The 21,493-nt window shown below is 38.9% G+C and overlaps 1 protein-coding gene across 1 annotated transcript in view; it reads right to left on the bottom strand.

Annotated features, from left to right (window-relative positions):
• Positions 1 to 4,202: 4,202 nt before the first annotated feature.
• The window catches only part of LOC148848835 (putative glycosyltransferase At5g03795), a 31,352-nt gene continuing 14,061 nt past the window's right edge, over positions 4,203 to 21,493 (bottom strand). The window contains exons 2-3 of the mRNA XM_088951922.1: positions 16,855 to 17,419; positions 4,203 to 4,902 (exon numbers count right to left, since the gene is read on the bottom strand). Coding sequence (XP_088808048.1) covers positions 4,401 to 4,902; positions 16,855 to 17,419 — 1,067 coding nt within the window. The 3' untranslated portion in view covers positions 4,203 to 4,400. The remainder of the gene's footprint in view (positions 4,903 to 16,854; positions 17,420 to 21,493) is intronic.

The raw sequence follows: 21,493 nt of genomic DNA, 5'->3' as shown, positions 1-21,493 counted from the left end.
AGAAAATCTTAGTATAGGTCTAGAATAGGGGCAAATTCCACCTCATAATCTCAGTAACTCACCTTTGAATTTGACACAGAAGATTGACAAGGGATAGAGTCGGGATAGAGCCTCATCAAGATGATTGAAATCCCACCTATGAATTTGACTTAGAAGATTGGAATGGTACAAGGCAATTGGAGCAAGACCTAAACCAGGTTAACCAAGACCCCGTGATTAAATTAAAATACTGGCATGGCATAGTGCAAGCAAAACAAGAGCCTCAGTAGACTAATCTGGAGCCCAACTCCATTATAGAAATAAAAGACTAGCATGACATAAGACAGGAAAAGAGAGGCCAAAACCAGGTTGACCAAGGCCTCATCATTGGCAAAGAACTAGAAGGCAAGCAACATTAAGAACATGTTGACCATTACCCTAATCAGCCCAACTTGGGGAGTAACTTACGGCTTGAGTCTAGAGATGCAACATGGAATCCATTAGGATGCAGACTTGGATCGGACCAATCTCAAGCCCATCTATGACTCAAATGGAGAAGAAATAACTCCTGATCTCCTATAAGAAATTAAGCAAATAAAGCATCTCCTAGGATGGACTGTCTCAAATATTGTCATTAACTCAGGCATCAAGGTAGAACTCTTAGATCTCCAACAAGGTATGCCTCTTGACCCTCTTGACCCACCACGGGTGACCCCTAAATCCATCCTTGATCAAGGACCAAGTTTGAGGCCTCAAAACTTATTACAATTTTCTAAGCAAGGTAGTTTGTCTCTTGACCCATCCTCAGGTAATTTGTTTATTGGACACTGATGCATCATGGGCTAGTCTTGAGCCCACATTTGACTTCAACCTAGTCTAGGGCTTCACAATTTTTCACAACTACTTGATTCACTAGATCCACCACTGGTTAGACTTAAGCCCACATTTGACCTGGGCCCAATCATTAGGCTTCATAATCTTTCACAACTACTTGGCGCACCTTGGGGTAATCTTTAACCCATCTCTAACTTAGGCCCAAATCAAAGGTCACATGGCTTTTAGGTGTATTAAAACTTCAAGAAAGATTCTCTTTGTTTAAGTGTGAAGCAATCCAAGCAAGAAACAATCACTGACTTAGGCCCAAATCTGGAGCTTTCACACTTTTATAGGATGAAGACACATTCAACCAAAAAGGAGATCATGATTTAATCCAATTGACTTCACACAAAACAAACCTTTCAACATTCTCGGTTAAGCAAAATACAAAGTCATGCATGATCTTTTTTTTCTGGTGGTTGGTTCTTATCTTTACTTTCATCCTCTTATGTGTGTCTTGTTAATAACTTTAATTTTCATATTATTTTTGCATTTCTTCATTGTTTTTCTTTATCCCCTATGCACATAAGTCAACCCAGACCCCTCATTTGGTGTAATAAGTCAACCATTCTTCCAAGTATAGTTATTTTCAATTCTAGAGACTCATTTCTTGATTCAATGTGCCTAAATTTCCTCAAGCATCCCCTAATGGAATTCTTCATCCTAGTGTTTGATCTAGGCCATTACCATTTTTCAAAAGGGAATTATTTTTCTTAGCATTAGTTTGTTTTCCAAAAAACAAAAGAAAAATCAAATATTTTCTTATAAAACCAAAAAAAATCATAATACAAAAAAAAACAAATATTTTCTAAAAATCCAAAAATAAGAATAAGAAAATAAGAAAAAACTTCAAAAGCAAAAAAGGGAAAATATTAAAAAACAAAAAAAGTTTTCATTCAAGCATCCTTTTTTTTTTGAAAAAAAATAAGGCTTTCATTGTCTCTATAAGCAAGGTTCGAGTGAGGGAATTCATTGGCACTCAAGCACATCAAGAAGGATTCAACCTATTGACATGAAGCTAAACATTATACCCAAGATCAAATGGATCCTAGAAATTCTGAAGTCTAAGGTTCTCTACCATTGAAAGTTGGTTTAAGTGTTGGAATCATGACAAGAAAAAAAAAGTGCATCGTCATTTGCCTACAGTTCATCAATGTTATACCAAACATGGAACAACCATTTATCATCAACCCAATCATCATCATGCCAACACTCAGTGCAACAAGTCATCAACCATTAGTCTAATCCACATCATGGCAAGTCACAACCATGACAAGTCACCTTAATCTGCATCATGACAAGACATCTGATCAACATGACAAATTATCATTCCAATCACATCATCACAAGATTCTCAACATTGTAGACATCCTATCAACTCTTAGTGCAATTCCTCAACATGACATCTCAACAGAGCCACATGCAATAAGTGCCAAGTATGCCATCAAAAAATGGAAGGTGTCATTCCATCCCTTCCCAATTCATCTAAATTACCTATGTTTACACATTCACCACTTGTAACCCAATGAGTGGGCCTTAGCCTTTTCCCCATGAATCATGAAATTTGACCCCAAAACCCTTTTTCCCAAAGTGAATAGCTCACCTTCTCAGTCTCTTAGGCATCATAAAAAAATAAAAAATAAAAAAAGAAAGAAAGAAAGAAACTTTTGAAGCATGACCAAGATTATTGGAGTTAACCACCTGTCTTAGGCAAGGGGTAATGAAAGCCCTAAGTAACCTATAGAAGGGGAGTGCATATTTGGCCCAATACATACCTTGAGAGACTCATTATTACATTTTAATCCCTTGAAAGCCACTTTAGACCCTTTCACCTTTCTTAAAGTTCTGTTAAAGAATAGCCACCCACCTCCATCCAAACTAGGGGGAACATGGTAATGAAGAATTTTTATTATACTATTTTATTTAAATTATATTATATTTTTTTAATTTCGTTTTATTATTACACATAAACAATTGTATACATCAAAATTCATATAAAATAAAATCTCAAGATTTTTTTCAATTGTCTATTTTTTAATTTATTTTAAATTTTTTATTATTTTTTCATTTTTTTAAATACCTCTCATGACTTGACCTGACCCATGGCCCGACTTAACCCAAATCTTGGCCCACAGCACGACCCAGGCCCACCTGAGCCTGTGCCACGGGTCGTGCTGGGCCAGACCTTTGAAATATATAACAAGCACGGCCCAACCCAGCCTGCAGGCTAACACAACACAACCCGCCAAAAGCATACACGACACGATTTATACCTCCAGGCCAGACACAGAGCAACAAGCCACTAACTCCCACTATATATGGAATCTAGAATGTCTGCAACTCCGACACCGATCTGGTCATCAATCTCTTTCATGGCTACAATGAGGTCAGGTGACGACTGTTTCAATTAGACATTTTAAATATTAGAATCAACCCTTTTCGTTTGTTACAGGAGTATTTTAATCTCCCGTTACGGGACGTCATATGGATGTTGATAGGCGACAGGCCTGTAAGCAGCCAAAGTTTGCCCACGGAATATGCCCCCTATGCCTGCTCTTCCAGCATTGCCCAGCTGGAGATCTCCATTCCATCAAAACTTTTTCTACAAGTCGACCTCATTGTAAAGGGACTTTTTACTCCTTTGCATAGAGCTGTCTATCAATCGATTGTGTTTATCCCACAAAATCAAACCGACCCAACAAATTATGCAAGTTATGGTTTTATGGTTTGTTTGTTTGATTAATAATAATTGGGTCAGGACCGGTTCTCATTGTTCTGAACTGAATACGTAATTAAATTGAGGTCACTTGGTCTTATTGTAATTATTGTTATATTTCATGTCTAGGACAAATTTCTTAAACAGCCCATGAGAAAATTTCCATTAAAAACCAAGGTTCAAAGTATCGATCGATACTGGCCGAGTATTGACCCTTTTTTTTTAACTTCCAGTTCTTTTTTTTTTCCGATTTTGATAAAGGGGCCAGTTTAAGTCTCAGCTACCCTCTGAACCAGGCCCTGACCCGATACAACCCTACATATCGAGAAGGGCCCAATACAATACGTATCGGCTGATACGTAACAATTTTTTTATCCTTGTTAAAAACACTTGTTTAATAAGCATAAAAACAGTTTATGATTCTAATGTCATTTTTATTAAGGTTATATTATCAAAAATGATGTTTTAAATTGCGATCCCAATTGACAATCGGTTCAGTTCTCGGTCTGACATCCTTACCTTTCCTGGATGATGTTAAGTTAATTGTTGATATTTATGCATGCATGCATGTAAACATATATGATGCTGAATTGCTAGGGTAAAAGGTATTAACTAATTATGCAAATTCTCATTTTACCCCTTAAATATTTATCTATATTAAATATGGATCAACATTGGTTAATGGCCTCTTTATAAAAAACAGATCAATGAGTTGCTTGCCAACTGTAAAATCTTTTCTCCTTAAAAGATCGAAACAAACAAAAGGAACGGCGCAAGAATATCGTATTAGGTCAAAATGTGGTGGTACATGCATACAGGTAGAACTTGATCAGAGCTCTACCCATCCATTCAATGGAACTACAGCAGAACTTCGTCGAAGCCAAAGCTCGTACATGACCATATAGAAAGCATCATAGTCTACTGGAAAAGGATGCCACTTGAAATGTTTACGCACCTTCAACAAGTTCCTCTGCAATGTTGAGTACTGATCATAGCTTACTGACCGTAGGATTTTCTTCAGCAATGGGATGTCTAATGTAGCAACAGTAAGTGAGAAGTGTTTCCAATTCAGTATGTCTGCAAAAGGTAGATCATAGAAGTTCGCTATGATAACAGGAATACAACCAAAATACATTGCATCCCCAATACGTGCAGTGTTCACTTCAAAACCCTTGACATGGAGGCAGAATTTGCTTTCAAGAAGCTCATCAGTGTATGGTGTCTTGAGACGACCAGAGTGCACAGAGATGTCAGTGTCATTTTCCCATGATTCAATAAGCCTTTGGCGTACTGGGGAGTTTACTGATCCAGCAAAAAAGGCTAGTTTTTTCCTGAAATTTCATTTTTTTTTTCATAACCATGTAAGAAAAAGATAATGGTGTCGGAAAGCCCCACGGTAGTAGTTTAATTAACAGGGCAATAGCATCAAATTTATTTCTAATTCGGAAATGACACTACATTTCTGTCTCAATGTTGTAATAAAGATGAATACTTACAAAATAATACCCAAGAATGGAAAGAAGAAATGAGATTCAAGGAGAGTGTGCCACTTTTCATGGCCTGAAGTTTATGGACGAGGATCAAACCTATGAACTAATTTGGTTGGTGAGGATGACATGCTTTTACAGTAAATTGTGTTTTTAAAGATCCATTTTGGAAACTTAATAATCAATGAGGAGGGATACTTAATAGAAATAAGATCTCTAATCCCTCAAAAGAAATAGAAATATGACCAATTTGCCTACTGCAAAAATTTTGAATTTATAATGATCAAACAAAAAATATGAGCACGCTGGAAGTCCTTTTGGTGGTTGAAGAGATTGAGCTGTAGTTGAATTCATTGACAATCAACATTACTGTGTTGAGTGTCATTCTAGACAAGGAGAGGAATCCAAGGAAGCATCATGAAATCATCATCACTGGTGTAGCTCAAATGAGTGCACAACAATCGAGACTCTAGTTACATAAAGGAGATAGCATGGTCCAACCATGATTGGATGCTCAAGATTCTCTGCAAGTTGAACCACGCATAAAAATATTGGCCAGAATGACTTGAACCAGCATGCTCCAAAACCAAAGAGACTAAGAGAACCCTTCCACCATTTCAATCAATAAAAAACATATTAATAGCGTTAGAATCCATGATAGACCCAAGTGCAAAGTTGTACTTCCAGATTCTATTATAAAGGTTAAACTGTAGAGATAAAGAGAGTTAGCCGAGGGCTATTTTTTGTAATTTTACTCTTTGTTGTACTTCAGTTTCTTTTGTACACTACTATCTGTATATTAAGGAGAGATTGGTCCTTTTACCTTTTAATACAAATATCTTTTCCTGGGTGTCTACTGACACTTTTGGCACACCTACAAATCTGCTCTCTCTCTCTCTCTCTCTCTTTGTTCTACAGTTTCAGATCTGACTCTGACATGGTATCAGAGCATGTCACAATCTGATCAGATGCTGAGAAGACACCTTTGTTCTTTGAGTCTCCTGGCATTTAGGGGTCTCCCTAACAGTATTTGGGAAGCTCTTTTATGCCCTTGAATATCCCTTCTCAAGGCTGTTTTGATCAGCCCTTGACAGACCTGGAACTTGGAGAGTTGCGCCACCAGCTTCACATTTTTCTTTAGATCTACACTTGAAGATTCCAGATCTGGTGTTGCCCAGAGGAATCCTTGTGATCTCTTTCAGTTTGGTTGGAATTGGATTAGTTTAAGAAGGGTTTTCGATCCCTCTCTTGGTTCGATCTACTACTACAGCTACCTTTTTTGGACACTTGAGTGAAAGGTACTTCGCTTTTCTTTCTTATTTGAAACCTGATATCTTCTTTGAAAATCAGCACTGTTGTTTCACTGTTAATGGCTTTGGAAAGAATAGATGTCCTTCCTATCAAGTTTAATGGATAGAACTATGCCTTGTGGAAATTAAACTTTCAGTTTCATGTTGAGACAAAGGGACTTTGGGGGTATTTAGATGGGACTACATCTAAGCCTGATGACTCAAACATTAAGGCCCTAAACCAGTGGAAGATTGACAATGCAAAAATTGCATCATGGATCCTTGGATCTGTTGAGGTTGGAATTCCCGTCCCTATGAGAGGTACCAAACTACTTATCAAATGTATCAATACCTTGAGAAGGTATATCAACAATCAAATCTTTCTAGACAACACCATATAGAAGTTGACATATTTTCTTATCATCAAGGGGAGAGGAAAGTTCAAGAATACTATGTTGGGCTCATTAACCTTTGACTAAACACAAGCTAGTGCACATGGGTGAAAATCCTTCAGATTGTTGTGTGAAGTTCATGAAAACACATTTTGATAGAAGGAAAATTATGCATATCTTAATGCATCTCAAACCTGAATTTGAAGTTGTTAGGTGTAATATTCTCACCCAGGAGACTTCCCAAGAGACTTCCAAATCTTGATACTATACTTGGGGAGATTTTGAGAGAATAGACCAGGCTAGTTACACAAACCACAACTGATGGTAGGAAGGATCCTAACATCGATGTTATTTTTCTTGCAACAAAGCCTAAGGGAAGAAAGATTTTCCCGAATTTAGTGCTATGAATGCAAAGAATTTGAACATGTTATCTCACACTACAAGAAGAAGAATGCATGCACATATTGTAAGCAACAGGAACATATCGTCATAGAATGCCCCACTCGACCACCAAAAGATGGTGGGTCTAATCAGAAGAAAGGGTCCTATAAAGTATAGACTTTCATAGAGAATTTAAATGCCTCATCCTGTATTACCTCAGTGGCTTCACAGAGTGATATTGGTCTGTCTGGTAAATCTCATGTCCTTGGCTATCTCTTCCGCCTTTTTTGCTATTGGTCTGTCTGGTAAATCTCCTACCCTCTGCCCTTCATCAAACCACCTTTGGATCATTGACTCAGGTGCCACTAACCACATGGCAAGGGCCTCCTTTGGTCGATCTCCTAAACCCCATCTCCCTAATAGACATATTGTTACTACAAATGGTGAAAAAATTAGATATACTTGGTTGTGATGATGTACACTTATCTACTTCTAAGTCCTCTGACATTCACCTACCCAAGACCTTATTTGTACCCAAATTAACCATTAATTTGATTTTTGTTGGTCAACTTATGGAAGATGGTAACACTATCTTGTTTTCCTCTGATGGTTGTTTGATACAGGACCAACAAACTAGTGAAGGGGAAGGGGCTTAGATTGGATTAGTTGTTTGCCCTGGAGTTTGAGAAGAACGCTAATTTTGTTTCTACTTCATGTTTATTTTCCACTACTTCTAGTTTTGAATCTTTTAATTGTAATAATGACTGGCATTTGTGGCATAGACACCTTAGTCACCCCTTTTCTAAGAAACTTGATTATTTGTTTGCTTCTAGTAGTTTATCAACTTCTATTGCTTCTCTTAAGAATGTTAATAAAGCCTGCATTACCTATTGTTTGTGCAAGAGTCATATTTTAACCTTCCCTTTTCGTTCGTAGCATGCAACAGTTCCTTTTTATTTAATACATAGTGATGTATGGTTGTCTCTAGTTACTTCTAGATTGGAATACAAGTATTTTGTGACTTTTATTGATGATTGCACTCGGTTTACTAGGATTTATTTTCTCTACAAGAACTCCAAAGTTTATTCTACATTCAAACTATTTCATATTGCTACCCAGTTTAGATATGTCTTGTAGTCATATTCAAGGGAAGAGTACTTTAATGGGGATTTTCAAACCCACTTGAAACAACGAGGCATCCAACCCTAAAAATCTTGTCTTGGTACTGCACAACAAAATGGAGTAGCAGAGACACATTTTGAGTATAGTCAGAACCCTCTTGGTTTTAGGTGGAGGCGGCTAGCATTACTATATCTCATAAACCTTCTTCCATTATCTTTCTTAAACAATACTTCCCTTCCAGTCACTTTTTCACAAACCTCCAAACCTCTCCATGCTCATAGTATTTAGTTGTGTCTACTTTGTTTACCTTCCGCCCCAAAAACGCACTAAGCTAACTTCACAAGCGATTTTGTGTGCTTTTGTGGGCTAGAGTCCTGATCACAAGGGATTTCTTTGTTATGATCCCATAGCTCGCTACATTCGGATTTTGATAATGTTATCTTGAGAATGTATCTTTTTTTGAACATATTGTTAAATTTCCTTCTCCCTCCATCTCTTTGTTACACAACTTTGACTCTACAAACAAATCCTCCAAGTGCATCAACATCACCCTTGAAACAACTTCAAACTTACTTCAGAGTGTAGACCTAGCAATTAGGTTGGGTGGGTCAGGTTCGAGTTGGGTCAAGACACTTCGGGTTGATTTCGGGTCGAGTTGAATTTCGAGTTGGATTTTCAAATGCTAAACCCTAACCCTAAATGTTCGGGTTAGGATTGACCCATGGGTCAATTCAGGTCATCCCAAAAATAAATGAAGTTTTAAAAATTAAAGAGAAAATACATGAAAAATGCCAAAATTAAAGGAATTAACCTAATTCCTAAAATAAAATAAAAAAAATGAACATTTAACAATTCAAGGAGTAGACAATATAGAGTAAAGACTAAATAGTAAAAATTAAAGAGTGGAAACTTCTAACAATGCATAAATAGTTCTAATTAGACCTGACAATCGGGTCAATGGGTTGACCCATGACCCAACCCAACCCTTTTTTTTTTTTTGGAGTTGGTTCGGGTCAAGTCATTTTGAAATTTAGGTTGCTAAATATGAGACCCTAGCCTGTTCTTTCGGCTTGGGTTGGGTCAGGTTGGCGGGTTGGGTCAACTTTTTTCCATGTCTATCAGAAGGCAACGATCTACATCAGCTCATATGCCCCTTTCTTCTCCACCACCAGTTGTTGATCCAGTCACTCCATTTATTCCTGTAGGTGCATCTAATCCTCCACCTAACCCCAATGCACCCACTTTGTGTCGTTCTTCTAGAATTTCTCACCCTCCTAACTGCTTGGTTATTCACTAGACCATAGCTCTTTTTCTACTATTTTGTCAACCACAAATATTCCTAAGTTTATCAGCTGGCTGCAGCAATTCCACATTGGAAAGATGCCATGGACTCTGAGATCCAAGCCCTTCTTGAGAATGACACCAAGGACCTAGTTAAAGCTCCTCCTGAAGCCTCTCTCATTGGTAGCCATTGGGTTTACTCAGTGAAGAAGTCAGATGGGAGTCTAGATAGGTACAAGTCTAGACTTGTTGCTCAAGGCTATAAATAGGAGTACGAGATAGGTAATGAGGAGACCTTTGCTCCTATTAAAAAGATGATTGTTGTTAGACTTCTATTAGCCATCTTTACAACAAAACATTGGACAATTCATCAAATAGATGTGAAGAATTCATTCCTACATGGGGAATTGAAGGGAATTATGTATAGATCCACATCTTGTTTGTCGACTCACTAAGTCTTTGTATGGCCTAAAACAAGCACCCAAGGCCTGCTTTGAAAGATTTTGATTTGTCATCACTGATTTTGTCTTTATCCAAAGCTCCTTAGGTCATTCCCTTTTTACTTTGCATCGGGATCAGAGTGTGATAGTTCTTCTCTATATTGATGATATAATCATTATAGGGAATGATGCAGAAGGAGTTGCTGATTTGAAACGACTCCTTAGTGAATCCTTTAAGATGAAGGGCTTGATGATATAATCATTACAGTTCTTCTCTAGAGATCAGCTGTAATTCTCATGGTTATTTTGTTTGTGAATAAGTAGATTAATCCTATTCAGTTCAGGTTCGAAGTAAGAAAAGAAGAGGAAGAAGAAGAAGAAGAGAAAGAGGAGAAGGGTTCGTCCAGAAGAGAAAAAGTCACTCTCAATTAGATGGACAAAAAACCAAAATACCCTTGTACTGTCAACTCTAACACTCCCCCTCAAGCTGGAGAATATATGTCATATAGTCCCAACTTGTCACATATGTAATCTACTCTGCCCCGAGACAGCCCCTTTGTAAATAGATTTGCCCACTAGTTTCCTAAACTCACATGCGCTGTAATTATCACTCCACCAATCACTTTTTCTCTTACAAAGTGGCAATCAACTTCAATATGCTTTGTTCTCTCATGGAAGACTAGGTTAGAAGAAATGTGTACAGCAGCTTGACTATCACAATATAACCTCATGGGTCTGTCAATTGATAATGCCATCTCTTGTCACAAATTCTTTAGCCATACTAGTTCACATGTAATATGATCCATAGCCCTGTACTCAGCTTTTGCACTGCTCCTTGCCACCACTGTTTGTTTCTTGCTCTTCCAAGTTACCAAATTGCCACCAAGGAAGGTACAATACCCTGTAATTGACCTTTGTCTGACACGAAACCAACCCAATCAACATCTTTATACCCTTCTACCTCAAGAGTTCCTCCACTTTTGTATAACAGACCATGACCTGGAGCACCCTTTAGATACCTAACTATCCTTAGAACTGTTTTTCAATGTGGAACCCGAGGATGTTGCATAAACTGACTCACCATACTTATAGCAAATGATATATCTGGTCGTGTGTCAGTTCAATTTTCCCACCAACCTCTTGTACCTTCCAGGATCATCAAACTCTTCACATGCATCAATACTTAGCATTCAGTTCCATAAGTGTTTTGGCTGGCTTAGCACCTAACAGCCTTGTTTCTTCAAGAAGGTCAAGGACATATTTCCTTTGACACAAGTTAATTCCATGCCTTGACCTTGTAGCTTCTATTCCCAGGAAGTATTTCAGCTTACCAAGATCCTTCGTGTGGAAGTGATCCTGTACGAAGTTTTTCAATCTGTCAATCCCATTGTTGTCACTGCCAGTTATGACAATATCATCCACATACACCACTAATAAGATTTTTCCATCTTTTGAGTCACGGTTGAACACAGAATAATCACACTGTTTCATCCCAAAGTTCTTCACTACTTCATTGAATCTACCAAACAACACACGTGAAGATTGTTTCAGCCCATAGATTGCCTTTTTAAGTCTACAAACTTTACCATCCTCCCCCTGAGCAACAAACCCTGGTGGTTGCTCCATATATACTTCCTCAATCAAATCACCATGCAGGAAGGCATTCTTGATGTCTAGTTGCAAGAGAGGCCAATCATACATTGCTACTAATGAAATTAATACCCGAACTAAGCCAATTTTAGCCACAGGAGAGAATGTCTCTGTATAGTCAACACCATATAACTGAGAATAGCTCTTGGCTACTAACCTGGTCTTTAAGCATTCCACACTGCCATCTGGAAGATATTTCACTATGTAGACCCACTTACACCCAACAACATGCTTACCGAGAGGGAGAGTAGTAACTTCCCATGTGTGATTGTGTTATAAAGCAGACAATTCCTCTTCCATTGCTTGTCTCCACCTTGGAGAGGTAAAGGCTTCCTGGATAGTCTTGGGAGTGGAAACAAAGGAAAGCAAAGATATAAAATGGCAATGGGAAGCAGAAAGGTGAGCAATTGAAACATAATGAGAAATAAGATGAGATGTACAACTACGTTTACCATTCTGCTTGACGCTTCTTGCAATTTCTACAATGTGTCTATTCTTCCTTTTTGCTACACCATTCTGCTTTGATGGATTACTCCATGCTCTGATAGATACAATGCTAGGTTTTTTTCAAAATATTCCTTGGCATTGTCCAACCTGAACACTTCCACTCGTACCCAAAACTGTGTTAGCACCATCTGATGAAATTGTCAAACCAAGGATGGCACCTCATCATGGGATCTCATCAAGTATATCCAAGAGTACCAAGAAAAATCAACCACAAATGGAAGAAAGTACCGACAGCCACCCATAAAAGAAACATGGTATGGTCCCCACACATCAGTATGAACAACATCAAAAGCAGAGGAACATCTTTTATTACTAGCCTTAAAGGAATGTCTACAATGTTTTCCAAGTTGACAACCTTCACACTCTAAACTAAACAAGTTAACAGACTCAAATAACTTTGGAAACGAGAAACGCAAAGAAGTAAAAGACAAATGCCCTAACCGATTATGCCTAAGCATAATCTGACCCATAGACTCTGACTCAAAATCCCTGCTGACATGATGATTCTGATGACTAGGAAGCGCATCAAGCAGGTAGATTCCATTCACCTAACGACCACTCCTAATTGTCCTCTTTGAATCCAGATCTTGCAAAACATAATGACTAGGAGAGAAAGCCATTGAGCAATTCAAATTCTTTGTCAAACTACTAACAAATAAAGGTTAGTACTCAATCTAGGAACATGGAGAACAAAGGGTAGGGAAATGGTATCGGTTATCTTGACCTGTAGTAGAAACATTATCTCTGCCAGAGCAGAGGTTGTAAGAGGAGAAAATGGTAGAAATGTTGGTCATATGCTCTGAGGCTCCTAAATCTATAACCCAAGGAGGTCCCTCCTTACCTGTAGTAAAAACATAGTTTGCAGTGGCATGTGAACTACCTGTGTGTGCAAAAGAAGTAGAATGACCACCTCCTGATCCACTTGTACCTTGTTGTCCACCCAACAATGGGTTAGAGCTGACTTTATCTCATTGATTAAGCAAGTACCCATATCTCTCCAGTTCGGCCCTCACTGCAGCTATTGCAACAGACTCTAGGGAAGTTGTAGTAGGAGTTCCAGACAAGTCACCAGTTACTGCCATGTTCACATTTCCCTTTTTGTTTATAAATCAGCTCGACGCAAGGTGAGGGTGAAGCTTCCAACAAGTATCTCTAGTATGTTTAGGCTTCTTACAGTAGTCACAGATCAGATCCTTCTTATCTTCCTTCCTGAGTTCATTTCCACCCCTATCCCTGCTCTGCTTAGGTTTCACTATGCTAACCATAGTAGACTGCTCAAGACTTGGATTCCTCATCGTCACATTCCTCCTACTCTCCTCTCCTAATACAAAGGCACATGCCTGAGAGAGAGTAGCACTGTCTCTGGAAAGAATATGTTGTCGTGCAATGCCATACTCAGGGTTAAGTCCAACAAGAAACTCAAAAACCTAATTCTTCTCTAATAGTTTATGGTAGGTTGTTGCATCCTTGCTACTTTCCCAAACCAATCTCCAAATGGTCTATCTCCTGCCATAAGGTTTTGAGGGCTGAAAAATAAATAGAAGCAAACTTATCTCCCTGTCTGATAGCAATTACCCGGTTTCTCAACTGGTAGGCTCTAGCAACATTCTCACTCTAAGAATAGGTTTCTGCAACTCCATCCCAAATCTCCTTCGCTGTGATAGCCCATAAAACGTTTTTACTTATATGGGGCAGCATGGAATTGCATAGCCAAGTCATTACCATATAGTTCTCTTGTACCCATCGGGAGTAGTTTGTCTCGGGTTTCACTTCCTCACCGATGACATACCCCAACTTCCCACGAGCACCAATGGCCATCTTTGCAGATTGTGACCATTCTAATTAGTTTGTACCATCTAACTTAACTGTAGTAATGGTCACATCCCCGAAAAGGTCTCTAGCACCTCCTCTCCCTTGCCCATCTCACTCCCCGGTTTGTTTTGAACTCCGCGGACCTCCATTATTCCCGTGAAAGGGTTAGAAAATCACTTTGAGATGAAAAAATAGGTATTTATCTCCTTCAGGCACCACAAACACCCTCCTGGTTGCCTAGAAGCTCCTCCCAACAAAGATTTCTTTTTCACGGGAGCAGGAGAAGACAAAGAAGAAGCAGCCACTCCCTCCAGAGGCCTCCAAAAAAAGTGGGACTTGAACCGCCCCCTTCAGAAAACTCCAAGGAACCCTAAAAAACTAGGGAGCCACTTCATAGGTAAAAAATGAAGAGTCCTACTAAAACAGGACTCTCCCCTTTCTCTAATTCTTCTTAATTTTGGTGAAAAACCCTAGACCAACTACAAGGAGTTGCAGATCCACCAAAAACTCCAAAAATTGGGCTTACCTGAGGTCTTCGATCAGCCTTTCGCCTCACCATGCAGTCAACTGATCTAGAGCTGCATGATGGAGCAGCTCAAGTAGTCTTCGATCCGCTCCGATACCAAGTAGAAAAGCTTGGTAGTTGTTTTGATATAAACTTTATGAAAGAAGAAAGAAGAAAGAGCCAAAAAGTTTCATCTAGAAAGAAAGAGAAGAAGTAGAAGAGAATGACAGGAAGCCAAAAAGAATTAGTTTTGGCCACCCCCTTCCTTTTGATTTATATACTTCATAAACGGAATGTACAAGTACAAGAATGCCCTTAGTAGGTCAGATACTTGTCAGTAGCTGAAAAGAAACAACTTAACATGAACTAATGGGCCTAAGGCCCAATAACTTCCTAACTGAATTATGTAAATAAAAATAAACAAAGCTGGCCCAATAACTCAACGAGCATCATCATCATTCTTCCACTCAATACTTTGATAATAATCCAGTTCCTTCCAAATTGAGGTAAGAGCTGAATAGTAAATAGACAAACTCCGTTCCCCCTGCTTGCAACTGATAAATCCTTGCGTAGTGTCTTTGCTCTAAATGTGTAGACTTTGTTAGTTTGCCTGTTCCCAGATTTCATGGGTTGCATCTACCCACATAAAATTATTTTGGATAGATGGCAACATGTAGAAGTGAGGAGCTAAGACATGATCAAATAATTCTTCTGATCCCACTTATCAATTCAGCAGCCCTAGGCTTTGAATTCCTCCACTTTTGCAGTAATACGTCCAGCCTTACCTCTAGCCATGATGCACAGATTAATCTCCTTGGACCATGATAAATATTCAGGCCAAGTGGAACGATAGTCATGGGGAAACTCATTTGGTCCACTCCACCATTCAGCCCTCCTAGAGTAGAGGTAAAACTTAATGCAGCAGTATCATCAGTTGCCATGGAAACAACACCTTAAAAAGGTATGCTCACAACACTAAGAAGATTGATGGAAAAACACTACTGAAATATCAGCACCTTCTTAAGAGCCTAACAGCACCAAGTCCACTCACACAGAACACTCCTAGACCTTTTCAAATGCAATCCAGGCCACTCACAGTCCCAGACATAGACAACTCAAACCACACAATCACCAAACAATGGAACACCACTACTGTTACTGTAAAAACGGGTTATACAAGACCTAAAGAAAACACATACCTTGCTACAACTGGAACACACAATCCACACAAGTGGTTGGAAGGCTTCTAAACCCCTTCGCAGCATTCAGCCACCACAAACAATGAGTTTTCTTGGTGCTACAACCAAGAAGAAAGAAGATGAAAACATCAAAGGCTGTTTCAGACCAGGCCAATTAAAGTTTCTTGAGTTTCAATCCAAAAAAGGTAAGAAGGAAGAAGAAAACTCAATTGAACTGCTCTCAGATCCCAGAAAGATGCTCTAATACCATATTATTTTGAAGGAAACAAGAGAAAAGAGAAAAGAAAAGAGAAGAAGAGGCTTTGGGAGCCAAAAAGAAAGGCTGGTGGTGCCTTGTCTATTATTTATATTAGAGCAGCATTACAAATAAAAAAAGGTAAAAGACTAAAGTGCCCTTGCAGCACATACTGTTAGATAAATACAACAGTGCAATTAGAAACAGTTTTGCCTTGGGTGGACAGCTAAGTTTCTCCTCCAGAGGTTAAAACTTCATACAGGAACTTTTGATCTATGAGATTAATATAATTCATTGGGTTCACGGTTAAGAAAACCTATGAACAAACACCTGTGTGAGAACATTCTACTTTCATCTAAAAGGGGCTACGGCTTTGCAGTGAAAGCATAATACATCCTCAAAGACTAAAATGTCATTGCACTGGTTTTAACTTTTGGATGACATGCCTTATCCACTTAAGGAGGATATCAGGATACATGACAGCCCTACCAATAAGTTCAATAACAAACCTATTGGTAGTGATCCTAATTGATAAAAAAAAAAAAAAGACTAGAACTTCACCAAACTTCTGTTAAACCTAGATTCTAATTCAGAATAGGAGTCACATGCAAATTACAGAGATGCACTTTGAAGCATGAAACAACAAAAGAATAAAATGAAGCAAGCAAACAGGAAAGATTAATTAAAGAAATTAGACGCATATTATTTCTACAAAAAAAGTACCTTTCTGATAAAATCCCTAATAAGCAGACTGGAATTAGAGTCATAATTATAAGGTAAATTTATACTTTTCGAGTGTGCAATTTAGACATACTGTAGGGGCACCATGATCAAGATTCTTGGCATCCTATACATATTATTTAATATCAGGAAACAAATATCTACAATTCTACATAGTACAAATATACAACCTAAAACTCAATGCATGCAGTAAACCAAAACTGTAATGCACAAGAAACAGTAATTGAAGAAAGCAAGTTTACCTCTTTGATGAGAAAAAGTTTGGTGGATCACCTTGTCTCGGCCAAATTTGAGGCAAGGATGCATCCTTATGAGCAACATACCCAGAGAGAAAATAACTTGACGAGCACACAACTTGAATAGAGTTAAATTTCACTTCATTTGTTTTTTCCATTGCTGATCTTCCAATTGAATGACAAGCAACATAGAAATGGTCAGCCCCTCCAGTCCTATTCCAGTAAGGATAGGTATGGCTAATGTTGGAGATGTATGCCTTGATAAAATCTGGAATTCCCCCAACATCTACTCTTGGGTCATGCCGCAACCTTGCAATGGAGAAGGGCAAAAAGAAGAGATCCGCCTCTGAAGGGTCCTTTGTGATAAAGTGGCTTTTCATAAGAACTCTTTTGAAGTAACTTTCACTGGCATAATTACCCCCAGGTTCAAAATCCACTGGCAAGAGTGCATTTGCAAAGGGATCGTCTTCCCTGTGAGGATAAACATATATCTTAAAGCTTCTATTCATCTCTTCATAGTCTTCGAGAAAGATATCTTTGTCATGAAAGACCTCGTTATTCACAGGGTTTCCTGAGCCATGACAACCAAAATTTCCAATTTCCAGGGTTAAGATTTAACCTTTGCATACGCTTAATTTAAGTTTTCATTTCCCATTAGAAGCTGTCTAACTTTGTCAAAAGCAGTTCAGCAGGAAGACCACCTGACGTTTCCCATGTTGGAGGTTCATACAGTGAAATATGAATAAGATTACTAATACAACGACTTTTTTATTCTATTCTATTTTCTTACCAAGAGACTGTTTACACACAGAGACAACAAAAGAACAAAGAAAAAAATAGAACAAGAACAAGACAACTGTTGTAAGGGGTGCTTTTATGAATATTTCAAGCACCACTCTGTAATTATTTGTTTTATTAATATATTAAGGTGAAGTGGGATCTGTCACTAACCCATTCAACTTTTCCCTCATTCTGTTCATTGCCCTTCTTCTCTTCTTCTCTCTTCCTCTCTTCTCTTATATCCTAGAATATTCTATGACTGATCACATGGTATCAGAGAAATAATCTGTCATAGAATATTCTAGCTTTTCCCTTCTCTTTTCTTCTTCTTTAACACATCAGTTGATTTCTCAAGAAGACATAGATTCTGACTGTTCCTGTGATCTGATTGCCACATCAAGCTTCTCATTTTCCCTTTCTTGGTCATTGGTTGTAGGACCAAGTGGTCTTCTCTGTTTCTAGGTTGATCCTCAAGTGACCAAAGAATGTAAGAGGACTAAAGAAGTTATATATTTTCTTTTCTTTTTTCTTTTTTCTTTTTTTGTATTTATGATCTGGACTGTGTTTATAGATTGGTTGATGGCTGTTATGCACAAGAAAAGGTGCTTTCTTAGCAGGTCTGAATTCTTTTTATGAGCCTATTAGGGTTTAGATTTTGGGTGATAAGGAGTTTCCAGGTCTTGAGGAAGTGTTTGCTTCAATGTTTTAAAATGCAGAGGCATGACACGAGGCACTCTACTACCTAGAGGCATGAGGCATAGTTCAGAACGTAAGAGGCATAAGCCTCCCGAACACAAGGAAGCGTAAACCTCCTTAAGAGGAGGGGGATGAGGAGGAAAGAGGAGGAAGGAAGATCTCATTTAAGATTATTTTTAATAAAAATCTTTTATATTAAGAAGAATGAAGCATAGCACTAGTTGAAGGGGGGGGGGGGGGGGGGTCTTCCCTTCACTTCCCTTTTCTTTTCTTTCTTTTTCTCTTTTTTTCTTCTCTTTCTTTTCCATTCCTTTCTCTTTTTTTCTTTTTTTCTTTTTTTTTTCTTTTTTTTTTTGTCTTTTTACATGAAATGTGCATGAGGCACATGAGGCGTACGCCTCAAAGGTATCAACAACACCTCTAGCATATGCCTCGGAGCATTTTGGGGGCATACGCCTCCCACACCTTTTAAAACACTGGCTTACTTTGGTGCAATCTATGGAAACTAGGAGGGCTTCTATGAATCCTCCTAGGGGAGAGCAAGTGGCTTTGTTGTCTAAGGGTGACAGCAAGAGTGAGATACAGAAGAAGGGAGGAGGTGACAAAGACAAGTTTTGGTGTTCTCATTGTAAGAGATCTGGGCACACAAAGGAGTTTTGTTGGGATTTGGTTGGCAAACTTAAGAAGTTTCAAGGGAAGCAAAACAAAGGACCTAACAAGGTTAATGTTGCTTCTTCTGCTACTAGCCAAGACAGTCAACAGTCTAGTTAGGGCAACACTGCTCGAATTCAACCCCTGGTCTTTGTACCTGTTGAAAGGTTATTATTCTGTAAGTTTAGTACCACAGGGGTACTTTGGTACTTTCAGCACCTTTTATTTTAAGTTGTGTCGCCCTAGTATAAATAATAAAAAGCTGGCACCGCCAGCCTCTTTTGAGTGTCTGAATCTCTCTCTTTCTGCTCTCTTCTCTCTTCCTTCTTCCTACTTCTCTTCTGGATAACATGGTATCAGAGCAGGACTGTCAGATCAGAAAGAAGAGATCAAGCAAACCTTTTCTGTCTTCTCCCTTCGCCAGCTATACTGAAATTTATTGAAGATCCAGATCCAGATTCAGATCGGACTGAAGTACTCTCTCTCCCTTTCTCTTTTTTTTTTTATTTTTTTCTAGTCGTGTGCCAGAACAGAACCATTAATAGGTTCAGTTTGTTAATGTGAGGTGCATAGCACCCTCTTCTTTCCTTTTTTGTGGGATCGGCTGATCCCTGTAACAGACTGTAGGTCGGTGATGACCTTTATATGCTGCGACAGCAGCCTTCTGGTGAATTTGTAGGTCAGGGGATGACCGGTATATGCTGTGACAGCAGCCACACTTGATTTGTAGGTCTAGAGAGGACCTGTACATGCTACTACAGCAGCCATACCTGATTTATGGTAGGCCAGTGATGACCTGTGAGTTCTGTAACAGCAGCTGATTTTTGTTTGAAGAACCGAGATTTAAAAGAAGGGAAAGGAGGGGAGTGGTTGTCTCTAATTCCCTGGTGCAAAGGTTTTTATTGGGGTGTTCAGCTGCTTCTTTTTGGTCTTTTTTTGTTCAGTTGGAGTGTAACCTGAAGTTGTGATTACGAGTGGTGAAGACTGCCATATCTGGAGTCTCCTCGATGCAGAACGGAATAAGTGGGGATATAGATTTATCCTTCCCTATGGATGTTATACTCTTAGATGGTTTGAATTATTTAGAATGATCAAGGGGGATCAAGTTATACATAACAAGGGGAAAAATAGGGTATATAAATGGGAGAATTAAATAACCGAATTCCGGGAGTGCTGAGTATGACAGATGGAACCAGGAAAACAGCATGGTTATGTCTTGGCTTTTGGTGTCTATGCAACCTCAGGTGAGAAGGAACTTTATGTGGGCTGAAACGGCTTATGAGATTTGGAAGCAGGCAAAATCGACCTATTCTGAACTGCATCACTATGCAAAAATCTATCAGTTACAGGCAGAAGCATCCACTTGTAAACAGGGGGAGAGGAAACTTTCTGCGTACTATTCAGATTTGACCTCCATCTGGAAGGAGTTAGATCACTATCAGAGTGTAGACTAGAAGTGTGATGAAAATGCAAAAGCATACAAGAAGCTTGTTTCCCAACAAAGAGTGTTTGCATTTCTCCATGGTTTGAATCCAGTACATGAATCCATCAGTCCATATCCTAGGCAGCAAGGATCTTCCATCTGTCCAGGAGGTTTATGCAATAGTATAGTCGGAAGAAAGTTGAAGAAATTTAATGAACAGCTCCGGAGGGGATGCAGTTGTGTTGGCAGCAAAAGGGAATGTTACTACAGGTGGGGGAAATTTTTTTAAGAAGGGGGACCCTCAAAAAAGGGAGGAAGACAAAGACAAACTATGGTGCACCCATTGCCAGAATGGGCCCAGGAATTAAGCAAGAAGCAAGGTTCAGATCTGAATAAGAAGTCAGGACAGCAAGGTCCGAGAAAGTTCACCACAACAAATATGGCTTCTCCGGATAATCAGCCCCCGACTACTACTATGACTTAGACACACACTTTTGGTTCTAACCCGATGGAGGATATTATTAATTCCTTCCGTGACCATTTGGAACTCTATGGTAGAGCAATTCGTCAGATGGATTTTTCCCCTCCTTCAACTTCATTTGCATCTACATCAGGTAACTCTGCCACAGCTTTCCGTGTATCGTCTCATCCCCCTGACTCTCCTTGGGTAATTGATTCTGGAGCGTCAAAGCATATAACTGGTAAGTCCACTTATTTCCAGACCTACCACCTCCTCTCTGGAAGAGACAAGGTGAGACTAGCTGATGGTTCATATTCTACCATAGCTGGTCAAGGAACCATTTCTCTTCCCTTTGGCCTCACCCTGACTAACGTCTTACATGTTCCAAAATTCCCTATTAATTTGTTGTCTATTAGTAGTATCACTAATTCTTCAAACTGCTCAGTAACCTTTTTCTCCTTCTTATTGTGTACTCCAGGATATGACCTCGGGGAAGATGATTGGTAGAGAACGTATGGTGGATGGACTCTACATCCTGGAGAATAAGGCTGATCTTACAGTCACAAATTCTAAGAGTCAGTCCAGTACAAGTCAAGTCTATTTATGGCACTGTCATCTCAATCATTTATCTTTTG

Source organism: Nelumbo lutea, chromosome 6, assembly GCF_056320005.1.
Source record: "Nelumbo lutea isolate HS-2025 chromosome 6, American lotus-T2T, whole genome shotgun sequence".
NCBI classification, from domain to species: Eukaryota; Viridiplantae; Streptophyta; class Magnoliopsida; order Proteales; family Nelumbonaceae; genus Nelumbo; species Nelumbo lutea.
The sequence above is the reverse complement of the archived record's forward strand: the minus strand, read 5'-3'. Positions and strand labels throughout refer to the sequence as shown.